This window comes from Somniosus microcephalus, unplaced genomic scaffold (genome assembly GCF_052327205.1).
Source record: "Somniosus microcephalus isolate GS21.2 unplaced genomic scaffold, FLI_Smic_1.0 unresolved_chr1, whole genome shotgun sequence".
Lineage (NCBI taxonomy): Eukaryota > Metazoa > Chordata > Chondrichthyes > Squaliformes > Somniosidae > Somniosus > Somniosus microcephalus.
Window position 1 is genome coordinate 133,214,085 of NW_028225179.1, and position 15,275 is coordinate 133,229,359.

At 48.5% G+C, this 15,275-nt stretch overlaps 1 protein-coding gene across 1 annotated transcript; it reads right to left on the reverse strand.

Moving 5' to 3' along the window:
* Positions 1 to 6,327: 6,327 nt before the first annotated feature.
* LOC147095870 (zinc-binding protein A33-like) lies at positions 6,328 to 13,642 on the reverse strand. The gene is made up of 6 exons (XM_085974901.1): positions 13,186 to 13,642; positions 13,001 to 13,095; positions 12,674 to 12,908; positions 11,720 to 11,742; positions 11,505 to 11,620; positions 6,328 to 10,436 (listed from the first exon to the last, which is right to left on the reverse strand). The coding sequence occupies exons 1-6, from the start codon at positions 13,600 to 13,602 to the stop codon at positions 9,886 to 9,888; spliced, it is 1,437 nt and encodes a 478-aa protein (XP_085831027.1). The 5' UTR covers positions 13,603 to 13,642; the 3' UTR covers positions 6,328 to 9,885.
* Between the last annotated feature and the right edge of the window lie 1,633 nt (positions 13,643 to 15,275).

The following is a 15,275-nucleotide window of genomic DNA, read 5'->3' on the forward strand; positions in this document are numbered from 1 at the left end:
AAGACAAGGCTGAAGTGTTTACAACCATCTTCAGCCAGATGTGTCGAGTGGATGATCCATCTCGGCCTCCTCCTAAGGCCCCCACCATCACAGAAGCCAGTCTTTAGCCAATTCAATTCACTCCACATGATATCAAGAAATGGCTGAACGCACTCGATACAGTAAAGGCTACAGGCCCTGACAACATCCTGACTGTATTGCTGAAGACTTGCACTCCCAAACTAACCGCGCTTTTGGCCAACCTGTTCCAGTACAGCTACAACACGGGCATCTACCTGACAAAGTGGAAAACTGCCCAGGCATGTCCAATCGGACCAATTACCGCCCCATCAGCATACTCTCAAACATCAGGAAATTGATGGACGGTGTTGTCAATAGTGCTATTAAGCAACACTTACTCACGAATAACCTGCTCACCAGTGCTCAGTTTCGGTTTTGGCAGGACCACTCAGCTCCAGACCTCATTACAGCCTTGGTCCAAACATGCAGAAAAGAGCGAAATTCCAGAGGTGAGGTGAGAGCAACTACCCTTGACATCAAGGCAGTATATGACCGAGTGTGGCATCAAGGAGCCCTAGTAAAATTGGTCAATGGGAATCGGGGGACAACTCTCCACTGGTTGGAGTCACACCGAGCAGGAAGGAAGATGGTCGTGGTTGTTGGAGGCCAATTATCTCAGCCCCAGGGCCTCTGTAGGAGTTCCTCAGGGCAGTGTCCTAGGCCCAACCATCTTCAATGACCTTCCCCCATCATAAGGTCAGAAGTGGGGATGTTTACTGATGATTTCAACTTGTTCAGAACCATTCGCAACTCCTCAGATAATGAAGCAGTCGATGCCCGCATGCAGCATTCAGTATTCAGGCTTGGACTGATAAGTGGCAAGTAACATTCACGCCACACAAGTTCCAGACAATGACCACCTCCAACAAGAGAGTCTAACCACCTCCCCTTGACATTCAACTGCATTATCATCGTCAAATTCCCCACCATCAACATCCTGTGGGTCACCATTCACCAGAAACTTAACTGGACCAGGTCAGAGGCTGGGTATTCTGCTGCAAGTGACTCACCTCCTGACTCCCCAAAGCCTTTACACCATTTATAAGGCAAAAGTCAGAAGTGTGATGGAATCCTCCCCACTTGCCTGGATGGATGCAGCTCATAAAAGACACAAGGAACGCAACACCATCCAGGACAAAGCAGCCCGCTTGATTGGCACTCCATCCACCACCTTAACCATTCACTCCCTCCACCACTGGCGCACCGTGCCTCCAGTGTGTACCATCTACAAGATGCACTGCAGCAACTCACCAAGGCTTCTTTGACAGCACCTGCCAAACCCTCTACCGCCTAGAAGGACAAGGTGTAAGACATTCAGGTTGTTTTGAACTTCTATCTGCCAGTTTTCGAGTTCAGACCTGAGGAACAGACAACTCGAGAAAAAGGTTTCAGGGTCAACTATTCTTTATTTAAAATCAACAAGAGGTTACAAGAAAGCACACAAAATATTACATGACAACCCGTACTCTATCATTTACTTATTACAAGTAAGCGCGCACGGATCATACAGTAAAACATCTCGTACTCAAGTCATTTACTTATTACAAGTAAGCAGGCACGGATCATACAGTAAAACAACTCGTACTCAAGTCATTGACTTATTACAAGTAAGCACACATGAATATAACCATTTACTTTAAGCTCAAGTGATCATAAGCAATCACAGACGTACTAACACCAGTGAGAGGTCGACTCGGCGGTGACCAGACGGATGAATTAGACTGGCAACTGACCAAGCTGCCCTCGACTGCAGCAGCGAGTGGTCAATTTGCAGCCTCTTTTATACCCCAAAATTTGGCAACTCACCCACAGCATTCATGTCCCTCACTGTGTGAATAGCCTTGTTGTCTCTCTCTCTCACTTTCCTATCTGTTTTGACGCTTGGTGAACCAAGGCCTGAAGAAGTCCTTGTTTTTACACCTGAGGGTTGACTCCTTGTTCTCACAGAATTTTCAAGTCTTATCATTTGGAGAAAAACAACAGCTTGCAAGCACATCATTTATTTTACAAATGTGAAGCCAGGCCCTCAAAACCTGTCGTACATTAAATTTGGTCACTTCAGTCAAGTTTACCGTGAATGGTGTATTCTTACAAAGGGCAGCGGGTGCAGGAAAATAAAACTGAAACTTGTATTCCTAATTAATTCGTGAATTCCAAGAATAGAAACCGATACACACGTTGACAAGATAAATCTCAGTAACAGCGCAAAAAACAAAGTGGACCATTTGTCCCAGTGGGCGGACGCACCTTGCGGGGTGGCCCTGAGCTCACAGTAAAGGTTAAATCTTTCACTTGGGCGGGTTGGGATTCAGAACCTGGGCCACCGGCAAAATAGTCGGCCTTCAGAACATTTCCCAATACAGTAATCCTGCGGGGTGGCACTGAGGCAACTAAAGGGTTAAATCCTTCAGCTGGATGTGTCTGGACTCAACAGCCTGGGGCACGAGCAAAATAATCGGCATGTGCCCAGTACTCGTTTCACAACTGAGTCATCCAGCGAGAAGAAGGAAATGTCCCTGAATTCCTTGGATTAATCTGTGGCTTGTCTTAAACTCGCTGATATTGAGAGAGGTTCACTGAGATAGTACAGCCGCTGGGAGGGGGATATTTGTCCTGATATCAGTGCATAAATAGGATTTGAGATTCAGTTAACACTTTGAAAATTTCTGTATCGAGAATGTGCAGAGGGCGGTGGGGGTGGCTTCAGAGGGCGGTGACAGGGGAATTGCAGAGCGCAGTGAGGGGAGAGTTGCAGAGGGCGGTGAGGGGGGAAACTGACACACTGCACCACCCAGGCCCAGAGGGAGAAAGGACAGTGTCTGGCCCACTGCACCACCCAGTCTCAGAGGGAGAAAGGAAAGTGTGTGACCCACTGCACCATCCAGGTCCAGAGGGGGAAAGGACAGTGTCTGGCCCACTGCACCACCCAGTCTCAAAGGGAGAAAGGAAAGTGTGTGACCCACTGCACCATCCAGGTCCAGAGGGGGAAAGGACAGTGTCTGACCCACTGCACCACCCAGTCCCAGAGGGGGAAAGGACAGAGTCTGACCCACTGCACCACCCAGTCCCAGAGGGGGAAAGGACAGTGTCTGACCCACTGCACCACCCAGTCCCAGAGGGGGAAAGGACAGAGTCTGACCCACTGCACCACCCAGTCCCAGAGGGGGAAAGGACAGTGTCTGACCCACTGCACCACCCAGTCCCAGAGGGGGAAAGGACAGTGTCTGACCCACTGCACCACCCAGTCCCAGAGGGGGAAAGGACAGAGTCTGACCCACTGCACCACCCAGTCCCAGAGGGGGAAAGGACAGTGTCTGACCCACTGCACCGCCCAGTCCCAGAGGGGGAAAGGACAGTGTCTGACCCACTGCACCACCCAGTCTCAGAGGGGGAAAGGACAGTGTCTGACCCACTGCACCACCCAGTCCCAGAGGGGGAAAGGACAGTGTCTGACCCACTGCACCACTCAGTCCCAGAGGGGGAAAGGACAGTGTCTGACCCACTGCACCACCCAGTCCCAGAGGGTGAAAGGACAGTGTCTGACCCACTGCACCACCCAGTCCCAGAGGGGGAAAGGACAGTGTGTGACCCACCGCACCACCCAGTCCCAGAGGGTGAAAGGACAGTGTCTGACCCACTGCACCATCCAGACCCAGAGGGGGAAAGGACAGAGTCTGACCCACTGCACCACCCAGTCCCAGAGGGGGAAAGGACAGTGTCTGACCCACTGCATTACCCAGTCCCAGAGGGGGAAAGGACAGTGTCTGACCCACTGCACCATCCAATCCCAGAGGGGGAAAGGACAGAGTCTGACCCACTGCACCACCCAGTCCCAGAGGGGGAAAGGACAGTGTCTGACCCACTGCACCACCCAGTCCCAGAGGGGGAAAGGACAGTGTCTGACCCACTGCACCACCCACTCCCAGAGGGGGAAAGGACAGTGTCTGACCCACTGCACCGCCCAGTCCCAGAGGGGGAAAGGACAGTGCCTGCCCTGTACGATTAATTTGAATATTTTTTTCTGATGGACATTATCTCCTCCTCTGCCTGTAGAAATCGAACTCAATTTTACCGGATTTCCACTCGGTGTTATCCAGAAGGATTATGTCTGCACGTTGGTCCTCAATGTGTGTCCATTTTTATTGGAAAACAATTTTATGTTTTCTTTCGTTAGAAGGAACATCGACATATGTCCAAGTCGGGATGGTGCGTGAGTTGGAGTGAACTTGGAGGTGGTGGCGCTCGCAGGCACCTGCTGCTCTTGTCCACCAAGGTGGTGGAGGCTGGGGGTCAGGGAGGTTCTGTAGAGTTACTGCGACTGGCCTGTGGGGAGCGAGTGGACATTTAAGGTGGAGGTGGGAGGGGATGTTGAAGGTGGGGGAGGGAGGGGATGTTGAAGGTGGGGGAGGGAGGGGATGTTGAAGGTGGGGGAGGGAGGGGATGTTGAAGGTGGGGGAGGGAGGGGATGTTGAAGGTGGGGGAGGGAGGGGACGTTGAAGGTGGGGGAGGGAGAGGATGTTGACGGTGGGGCAGGGAGGGGATTTTGAAGGTGGGGGAGGGAGAGGATGTTCAAGGTGGGGGTGGGAGGGGATGTTGACGGTGTGGAGGGAGGGGATGTTGAAGGTGGGGGAGGGAAGGGATGCTGAAGGTGGGGAGGGAGGGGATGTTGATGGTGGGGGAGGGAGGGGATGTTGAAGGTGGGGGAGGGAAGGGATGTTGACGGTGGGGGAGGGAGGGGATGTTGAAGGTGGGGGAGGGAGGGGATGTTGAAGGTTGGGGAGGGAGGGGATTTTGAAGGTGGGGGAGGGAGGGGATGTTGAAGGTGGGGGAGGGAGGGGATGTTGAAGGTGGGGGAGGGAGGGGATGTTGAAGGTGGGGGAGGGAGGGGATGTTGAAGGTGGGGGAGGGAGGGGATGTTGAAGGTGGGGGAGGGAGGGGATGTTGAAGGTGGGGGAGGGAGAGGATGTTGAAGGTGGGGGAGGGAGGGGGGTGTTGAAGGTGGGGGAGGGAGGGGATGTTGAAGGTGGGGGAGGGAGGGGATGTTGAAGGTGGGGGAGGGAGGGGATGTTGAAGGTGGGGGAGGGAGAGGATGTTGAAGGTGGGGGAGGGAGAGGATGTTGAAGGTGGGGGAGGGAAGGGATTTTGAAGGTGGGGGAGGGAGGGGATTTTGAACGTGGGGAATTGGCTGCTGATCAAGCGGACTGCTTTGTCTCCGATGGTGTTCGGATAGCTATCTATATTTGTGTAAATGCTATCATGTATATATGCATATAATATATAATTTTCCTATATCCACAGGAGACCAGATTAACTCTTTTCCAGTGATAGGAGTGCAAGATTTAAAATTCCTGTTCAAATAAATTCACTTTTGAAATGCACCCATTGAGGCACTTGAGAACGCATTGTTGTTACCAGAAATGCTGTTTGCTCCAGTTACAGGGGATATGACTGTGAATAACCCGATTTTAATTTACAGAAAATAACTTTAAAAATATGCAGCGAATGTGTGATTTATATTGGGGTACAGTAGTCAGTTTATTCATAAATTGAGAAAAAATATACGGTGGACATTTTTTCAGATGTGCCTATTGGTGTCCTTGCACCCAAAACAAGCAGATTAATTTTTGGAGCCTCCTCGAAGGCCTGCAAATGAGCACAATTAGTGGAAACTCCCACTGGTGATTAATTCATCCTGGGGGCCTGGCCATTCTTGTGGGTGGGGCCTGCTTCTAGCGCAATGTTTTTTAAACCAGTGCAAAAGATCGCGGAAGACTGATTTGTGCTGAATGTAATTTGTGCTTAAAATTCCGTGATGTTTTGCACGGGTTACACCGATTCGGACGAATTGTGCTGAAAAGACCAGCGCAACCAATGAGTAACTGCAGGCCACAAAATGAACAAAGGTCATAGGAAATCTAAAGCAGCGCGAGCCCTAAGGCAAAAGGGAGAAAATGGCAGAGATGGGAAACATAAAACATCCGGAGAGAAAGTTTGAATTAAACTAAAACACAAGTTTCTGGTAAAGTACAGCGGACCAGTAAAGAGACAGAACAGGTGAAGAGGGAGGGCACAGCCTACCTCCGCCAGTACTGTGGTCTAACCAAGGATTCCCCCAACCCAAACCCCAACCTGTCTCCCCCTTCCCTGGACACCGACAGAACCCGCTCCCCATCCCTCCCTGAATATATCTGGAGATATCTGGTCCCTGATTGATTTATTCAGCTCTCTAACGTGCATTTTACATACTTAACCCGTGGATGCCAAATACCAGTTTTGCTCTATTTATTTCCCCACCCAAGAATAAGGACAAATTATTGGGAGATAGTAAATGGAAGTGCAGTTAAATGAAAAGTGTTGCGTACAGTGATGAGTTGCATTGGTTCACACCTTAAGTACAACATAATCCCAAGTGTACAGAGTCTGAGTGAGTATACAGAGAAAAACATAAAAGTTACAACATGGACACAGACCAGTTGACAGAACCAGTCCATATCAGCATTTACCCTCCACCAAAACCAGTAATTCTATTCACATTTAACCGTCCTGTTCCCATATCCCTTCAACCCCTTTTTCTTCTTCTCTCCAGTCTAAGCTTGAATGTTGAGATAGTTTCTGCCTCAGCCACTAACCCTGCCAGTGAATTTCACAGCCTCATGACTCTGTGTAAAGAGGTTTCTCCTGCTCCCTGGTCTAAATCTATTACATTAATCTTTGATCTATCGCCCCTTGTTCTTGAGCCCTCAACCACTGCAAACAGTCTGCTTCTACCGACATTGTCCCAGCCTTTCATCATTTTAAGCATTTCTATCATGGGACTATGAAATAGTGGCAATAACAGAGACCTGGGTGAAAGAAGGGAAGGAGTGGGAACTTAATATTACTGGCTATTGAGTGTCCATGATAGGCCACAAAGTAGTGGAAAGGAAATAGAGGAGCATATTTGCAGGCAAATTACAGATGGATGCAAGAAATATAGAGTAATGATAATAGGGGAATTCAATTTCCCTAATATAGATTGGGATAGTGACAGTGTAAAGGGCAAAGAGGGGGAGGATTTCCTGAAATGTGTACAAGAGAACTTTCTTGGTCAATGTATTTCTGGCCGAACGAGGAAGGAAGCAGTGCTGGATCTAGTTCTGGGGAATGAAGTGGGGCAAGTGAAGCATGCTTCAGTGGGGTGGGGAGGGGGGGTGGTGGGTGGGGGCGGCATTTGGGGAATATTGATCATAATATGAACCAGTTGAGAATAGTTATGGAAAAGAACAAGAAACAACCAAGCCTAAATGTACTTAACTGGAGGAGGGCCAAATTTAGTGAGTTTAAAAGGGATCTGGCCCAGGTGGATTGGAATCAAACATTGGTAGGCAAAACAGTAATTGACCAATGGGAGGCCTTCAAAGAGGAGATGGTTCAGGTACAGAGTAGACACATTCCCACAAGGGGGAAAGGAAGGGCATCCAAAGCTAGAGCTTAAAATGAAATAGAAAAAGAAGGCTTATGGCAATTGTAAGGTTCTTATATATTAATGACCTAGACGTGGGTATACAGGGTATAATTTCAATGTTTCCAGATGGCACAAAACTTGGAAATGTGGAAAACAATGAGAAGGATAGAAACAGACTTCAGGAGGACATAGACAGACTGGTGAACAAGGACAGGTGAAGATTAACTCAGAGAAGAGTGAAATGATAGATTTTGGTGGGAAGAATAAGGAGAGGCAATGCAAACTAAATGCTACAATTATAAAGGGGCTGCAGCAACACAACGACCTGGGGGTGTGTAAATAAATCATTGAAGGTGGCAGGACAAGTTGCGAAGGCTGTTGTAAAAGCATACGGGATCCTTGATTTTATTAATACAGGCATAGAGTACAGAAGCAAGGAGGTTGTGCTAAACCTTTACAAAACACTGGTTAGGCCTCAGCTGGAGCACTGTGTTCAATTCTGGGCACCACACTTTAGGAAGGATGTCAAGACCTTACAGAGGGTGCAGAAGAGATTTACTAGAATGGTACCAGGGATGAAGGACTTCAGTTATGTGGAGAGACTGGAGAAGCTGTTGTTGTTCTCCTTAGAGCAGAGAAGGCTAAGAGGAGATTTGATAGAGGTGTTCAAAATCATGAACGGTTTTCATAGAGTAAATAAGGAGAAACTGTTTCCAGTGGCAGAAGGGTCGGTAACCAGAGGACACAGATTTAAGGTGATTGGCTAAAGAACCAGAGGTGACATGAGGGGGAAAATATTATGCATCAAGTTATCGTATTCTGGAAAGCACTGTCTGAAAGGGTGGAGGAATCAGATTCAACAGTAACTTTTAAAAGGGAATTGTATAAATACTTTAATGGAAATACATTATGGGGTGATGGGGAAAGAGCGGGGTAGTGGGACTAATTGGATAACTCTACCAAAGAGCCGGCACAGGCACGATGGGTCGACTGACCGCCTCTGTCTATGATTCTGTGTGTCCCACTGTTTGAGGAACGGAAACACTGATTCCTTACACCAAAGCCCAAGTTGGTCTGCCTATTTACCCTCCGTCTCCTCACTAGCACGTGGCACGGGTAGTATTTCAGGAAATACCACACTTGAAATTCCTCCATTAACTTTCTTCTACCTGACCATGATTTCTGGCCCCCTTCATAACAGAGGCCCACCCTCCTCCTCTAGGTACTGGGGTATCCTCTACTACTCTGACACCCAGTATGGTCTTCTCTAATGCCTCACTTAAAACTCTCCTGTATCTCGGGCTGGGAGACAAAATCTCACATTTCCACAATGTACAAAGTAATCCTTTCCTGTGCAACTTCAAAGTTTTAATATTGAGTTAAAAATAACATTCTGTCCCTCAGTTAATGTACTTAGCAGATCCTACCACCTCTACACCGAATTCCCACTCCCACCAAATTCCCATTGTCCATGTCCTCACTCTGTCCCCAGCTCACTCCATTACCAGCTCACTCTGCTGTGCTCTCAGCTCCTCATTATTCTACATTGTAAGTTCATGTTCATTGCTCTCTAAGGCCATAAGTCTTACTGTAAGGTTACTGATTAACACACTGTTTTCACATCTCTTCCTCCCTCTATTGTATCTGGGGCTCCCTCATTTGTGACCATCCCACAACAAACTCATCTCATGGTGTGCATCTTCATCAACCTTCTCTCGGCAGTTTCCCTTTCTTATATTTCTCCCATTGCCCCCTTTCCTACATTACAACAGCGACTGCACTTCAAAACTACTTCAATGGCTGTAAAGCACTTTGGGACGTCCTGAGGGCGTGAAGGGCGCTATATAAATGCAAGTCTTTATTTTTATTTAGTTTAACTGATTTTAACACCCTTTGTTCCTTTTTGATTTTACTTCTTATCTCGTGTCCCCTTTTACTTTTTCCTTCCCTTGGGGATTATTTAATTTGCCGTGTCTCGGATGGTCCTCTTTGTCATGTACTTCCCACTGGTGTTCTATCTCACCCTAGTTCCTCTCTCCTGCCCCTCTTTACCTTTTCTTCCCATCTTGAGTCTGTGGTTCCCTTGGTGTATTTCTGCCCATGTTTAAATTCTCCCTGTCTCTGGGCCCCGATGATTCTCGATGTTTTTGAGTTGTTTTAATTAAATTTTACAGGAGTCTCTGGAGCAGTTGCCATGAGTTTGTTCCACTGCACCGATTAAACAAACAAATATCACCAACAAGTCATTGTCACTCGGTTGTAGCCGTCCTGACCTCAGGTGACACTGGGACCATCCGCACCACCTGTGACTGAGACCGACACCCATCAGTTTGCAGCTGGCAGGAGGCAGGTAGGCGGTGTGAAATTATGGGATGGAGCTGTTAGTGACCTTTCACCCTGCAGATTGTCAGCGGGGCGGAGTTTTTCCCGCCCTCACTCAGTCCCGGACCGAAGAAGGGAAAGAGTCTCTCAGTGAAAGTGTGGGTGAAGGTGTGGAGATGGGACATGTTGTCCGCATTGTAAAATGACACCTGTCCGCCCTCATAGTCCAGGAACACCCCGATCTTCCGGGGATCCCCACTCGGGGTGAGGGGGGTATCAGAGGGGGAGGTGCTGGCAACATAGCCACTTCCGGGCAGCAGCCACACAGTCCAGTATCCGATCTCAGGTGTCAGTGAGATTATTTGTTTCCTGTCGACAGACTCTCGAGCCACTCCCAGACCCCACCGTGTTTTGTTCCCCACCTCCACCTCCCAGTAGTGTCTCCCTGATGTGAATCCCTCCGATCCCAGGACATAGATACAGGGATCAAACCTCTCCGGGGTGTCAGGGAGCTCCTGCCAATTGTCTCCGTCTCTCACACTGGTCCGGTCCTCAGACACGATGAGCCCGGGGTGGGCTGTGTTCAGATCCAGAGTCAGAGAGGCTGGAGCTGGGGGAAAGTTACAATAACACAGTGAGCGGTTTAGTTTGTTTCTGTGATTTGTTCAAACACTTTCCCTTTTTAAAGTGACCATTCGGGGGATTCCCGGGAACTGCGGTGTTTTTAAAGGGCTCCAGGTTCTGTTATTGGAATCTGCTCTGACCCGGGGGTTTACGCTCCTGGGGTCGCTCTGACCTCTGCTGCCCACTGCGATCCGACCAGGAACTCTGCGGCCCCCCGGTCCCCTGCTGTTCTCAGCGGCTGCAGAGTGACCCAGGGACCTTCAGAAACACACAAGGAATCGGCGCCAGAGGCTACGGCGGGGCTTCCAAACGGAAGAGGGGGAAAGGTGCAGACACCGGAAGGAAAGAGAGAAGGGAAGGGAAAAGGGCAAAGGAAGCAAAAGAATGGGAACTGCTGCAGAGGAGAAGAGAGAACCCAGAGGAGGAGGGAAACTAACTTTATAAAAAACCGACATCATGATATCCATAAATCTCAATAGACTCCAACACACAATCAGACAAAACTAAACTGATCGACATAACAGGACAGGTGGAAGCGGCATTTCTGCAGGAGACCCTCCTCATCACCCTCAGAACACACCAGGTTTATGAGTGAGTGGGTGGGACAAATGCTGGCTGCCTTCTCCTCAGCCAAGAGCAGAGGACAGTCACACTAATCACCAGCAACCTCCCCATTACTCTGGAGACACACCTTCCTGGAGAAGGAGGACGCTCCATCCGAATGAAAATTAATTAAGAGGACAACACAAAGTGATGCTTCAGTTCAGTGTCCCGAATAAGGAGTCCCCGCATCAGCAATTTTCACACTCACCCCACCTATGGACAGCACAGGAACCAGGAGTGGAGACCCAGACTGTGCTCTTCACTCCAAACAGGACAAGCTCCCAGCGGACACTGGACACACTCCTTAATGCTGACTTTAAAATATTGGCCAAGGTCCTGACCTCCAGATTAGACACGGACATCAGTGATCATTTAATCTGGGGTCTGGGAGCTGGTTTAGGCTCCTCTCATCTGGATTGATAAATCAGGAAAAGGAATATAAGAGTTTTACCGGGGTTAATGGCGTCTATCATTTCTCTCCACGCTGTGTACTGTAAAGGGCCGTTGAATTTTCTGATCGACAGCTTGCCATCTGCTAATGATGGTTTATAATAGTCCTCACCAGTCCTGTAAATATTAAACAGTTGATATTATAAATTGACCTTAAACTCTTTGCTGAGTTATTTTACTAAATGGTGCAGAGTTTCAGTAAACAGTGTGTCCTACCTCCTCTCCTGACACGTTTCCTCCTGAAACTAATAAAACACAAATCTGAGTTGACGGAGACTGACCGTCTATATCCGGACAGCAGAAATTACACCCACATTGTGACAAGATGCTGAGAATTCTGAATTCTCTCTGCCGGGACCGCATAGATAGAGGGAGGATATATTTGAAACCCAGGCAGCAGAAATTTCACCATAAATTATTAAAAGCATCTGATAGAAAGAGGATGCAGTAGGAAAATATGATTTGTGTTGTCAGGTTCTGGAACTGAACACCAGACTCACTCAGAGACACAGTGACTCTCACACCCCCCGCACCAGACACACCCACACTCACACAATGTAACTGGAACTGAACACCAGTCTCACTCAGAGACACAGTGACTCTCACACCCACCGCACCAGACACACCCACACACTCACACAATGTAACTGGAACTGAACACCAGTCTCACTCAGAGACACAGTGACTCTCACACCCACCGCACCAGACACACCCACACACTCACACAATGTAACTGGAACTGAACACCAGTCTCACTCAGAGACACAGTGACTCTCACACCCACAGCAACAGACACACCCACACACTCACACAATGTAACTGGAACTGAACACCAGTCTCACTCAGAGACACAGTGACTCTCACACCCACCGCACCCGACACACCCACACACTCACACAATGGAACTGGAACTGGATTGTAATGTGAGCTCCAGGAGAATATTAACCTCTTGGGGACACAGAAATAATTACAACCTAAGTATTAAGATCACGGCAACACGATCGCGGAACCTGCAGTGTGGGAGCCGGTTAGTTCAGTCACAACAGCAGATCCGCCCCGGAATAGACAAAACACTCGGTTTAAATCAGTTTCGAATTTTTCAGCAAATGCTGCATTTATTTCAACATTGCCATCGCTTATTCTGCAACTAACCCGCAATATAATCCTCACCTTCAGAAATGTCAGCGCGTCTTGTTGCTCCATCTGTTTCTGCAACTTTGAAAGCTTCTCCTGAATAGAATTTAAATTCTCTTGAATTTCTCGAAGGTTTTTCTCCATTGTTTCCACGATCCTCTGCTGTTCTCCCCTGAGATCTCCGATTAACCGCTGCTCTTTCTCACTGAGAATCTGGTGCATTTTAGCGAACTCGGATGTGATGCGGGTTTGCAGACTGCTCGAGTGCTCCTACCGAAGGAAATGTGAAAAGTAATCATGTACCGCGATAGAGGGAACAAAACTAACCGAGAATCCAGAAAATCAGCACGGGGGAACATCAACCTAACTTCGGAAATCCGCCGTTTCTGGTTCAGTTCCGTTTCCAGAACCGCCGATTTGTTCTCTGTGAGAGATTTTAAAGAGGATTTCAGCTGATCCTGGGATTGGGAGAGAAAATCACAGAATGAATGGGTTGGACTATGGAAATGTGATAAAATAACCAGGTGATAAAATCTGTTCCATTTTACCTTGTAGATTTCAACAGCTTCTTTAATCGACATGAAGTTGTGGGATTTGTGTTCCCGCTCAACGATACAAGTGCAACAGATCAGTTTCTTGTCAGTTTCACAAAACAGCTTCAGTTCTTCCTGATGTTCCTCACAGTGAAGTTTATTATCCTTCTCTTTCGGATCCAGGTTTAATTTTCGAGCTATCTCCGCCAGACTGGCTAAGGCCCGACTGGTCCTGAGGTTTCTTTCCGGAAACTCCTCTCTACATTCCGGGCAGGAGTTTCTCTCCTTCTTTTCCCAACACCGTGTGATACAGGAGCGGCAGAAGTTGTGCCCACACTCCAGTGAAACCGGATCGGTGAAGAATTCAAGACAAATGGGACAATTTAGCTCCTCGGCCCAACTCTCGGGCTGCTGCCTGGAAGCCATGTTCATGCTCAGCACTTCCTGATTCAACCCGCTTTCAGTTTCGATGTTACCGAGCCCCCGAACACCTTCGGCTCAGCGATTTCCCGAGCAAGTTCGCTGCAATACTCGGAGAATTAAATTCCTCCTTTAAACTCCAGCCGGATCCCGTCAATAGGACTACACTTCCTCCCACCCCGCTTCCTGTAAGGACTCTATTCCATTCTCCCAGTTTCTCCGTCTCCACCGTATCTGCTCCGACGATGCCACCTTCCACACCAGTGCTTCAGACATGTCTTCCTTTTTCTGCAACCGAGGATTCCCCTCTACCGCGGTTGACACTGCCCTCGACCGTGTCAGTTCTATCTCCCGCACTTCTGCCCTCACCCCTGCCCCTCCCTCCCGGAACCACGATAGGGTTCCTCTTGTCCTCACCTTTCACCCTACCAGCCTCCACATTCAACGGATCATCCTCCGTCATTTCTGCTACCTCCAAAGTGATCCCACCATAAGAACATAAGAACATAAGAAATAGGAGCAGGAGTAGGCCAATCGGCCCCTCGAGCCTGCTCCGCCATTCAATAAGATCATGGCTGATCTGATCCTAACCGCCAATCCACTATCACAGAACCATCTCCTGAATCTAACAGAATTAGACACACGAAATAGGAGCAGGATCAGGCTACACGGCACCTGGGCCCGCTCCGCTACCCACAGGGCCATGACCGATCCGAACCTAGACTCATGTCCAAATTCCTGCCCGCTCCCCGTAACCTTTAATTCCCTTTACTTCTAGGAAACTGTCTATTTCTGTTTTAAATTTATGTAATGATGTAGCTTCTACAGCTTTTTGGGGCAGCATATTCCATGGACCTACCACCCTCTGATTGAAGTAGTTCCTCCTCATCTCAGTTTTGAAAGAGCAGCCCCTTATTCTAAGACTATGCCCCCTAGTTCTAGTTTCACCCATCATCGGGAACATCTTCCCCGCTTCCACCCGATCCAACCCCTTCACAATCTTATATGTTTCAATAAGATCGCCTCTCATTCTTCTGAACTCCAATGAGTAGAGTCCCAATCTACTCAACCTCCCCTCATATGTCCATCCCCTCATCCCCGGGATTAACCGAGTGAACCTTCTTTGTACTGACTCGAGAGCAAGTATGTCCTTTCTTAAGTATGGACACCAAAACTGTACGCAGTATTCCAGGTGTGGTCTCACCAATACCTTGTACAACTGAAGCAATACCTCCCTATTTTTATATTCTATCCCCCTAGCAATGAAAGCCAACATTCCATTGGCCTTCTTAATCACTTGCTGCACCTGCATACTAACCTTTTGAGTTTCGTGCACCAGGACCCCCAGATCCCTTTGTACTTTAGTACTTTCCCGTTTCTTGCCATTAAGATAATAACCACCAAACGTATCTTCCCCACCCCTCCCCTTTCAGCATTCTGCAGGGACCGCTCCCTCCGAGACACCCTAGTCCACTCCTCTATCACCCCAAACGGCCCTTCCCCTTCGCCTGGCACCTTCCCGTGCAAGTGGAGGAGATCTAACACCTGCCCCTATACCTCCCCCCTTCCCACTGTCCAGGGCCCCAAACACCCCTTCCAGGTGAAACAGCGATTTACTTGTACTTCTCGCAATCTAGTATACTGTATTCGCTGCTCACGATGTGGTCTCCTCTACATTGGGTAGA

What these genes read in the sequence shown, in the direction of transcription:
- LOC147095870 (XM_085974901.1), bottom strand. Translation starts at nt 13,602, where the DNA reads ATGAACATGGCTTCCAGGCAGCAGCCCGAGAGTTGGGCCGAGGAGCTA. An exon ending in AAGCTGTTGAAATCTACAAG is followed by an intron (nt 13,096 to 13,185) that starts GTAAAATGGAAC and finishes TCCCAATCCCAG; the next exon opens with GATCAGCTGAAATCCTCTTT. An exon ending in GAAACGTGTCAGGAGAGGAG is followed by an intron (nt 11,621 to 11,719) that starts GTAGGACACACT and finishes TAATATTTACAG; the next exon opens with GACTGGTGAGGACTATTATA.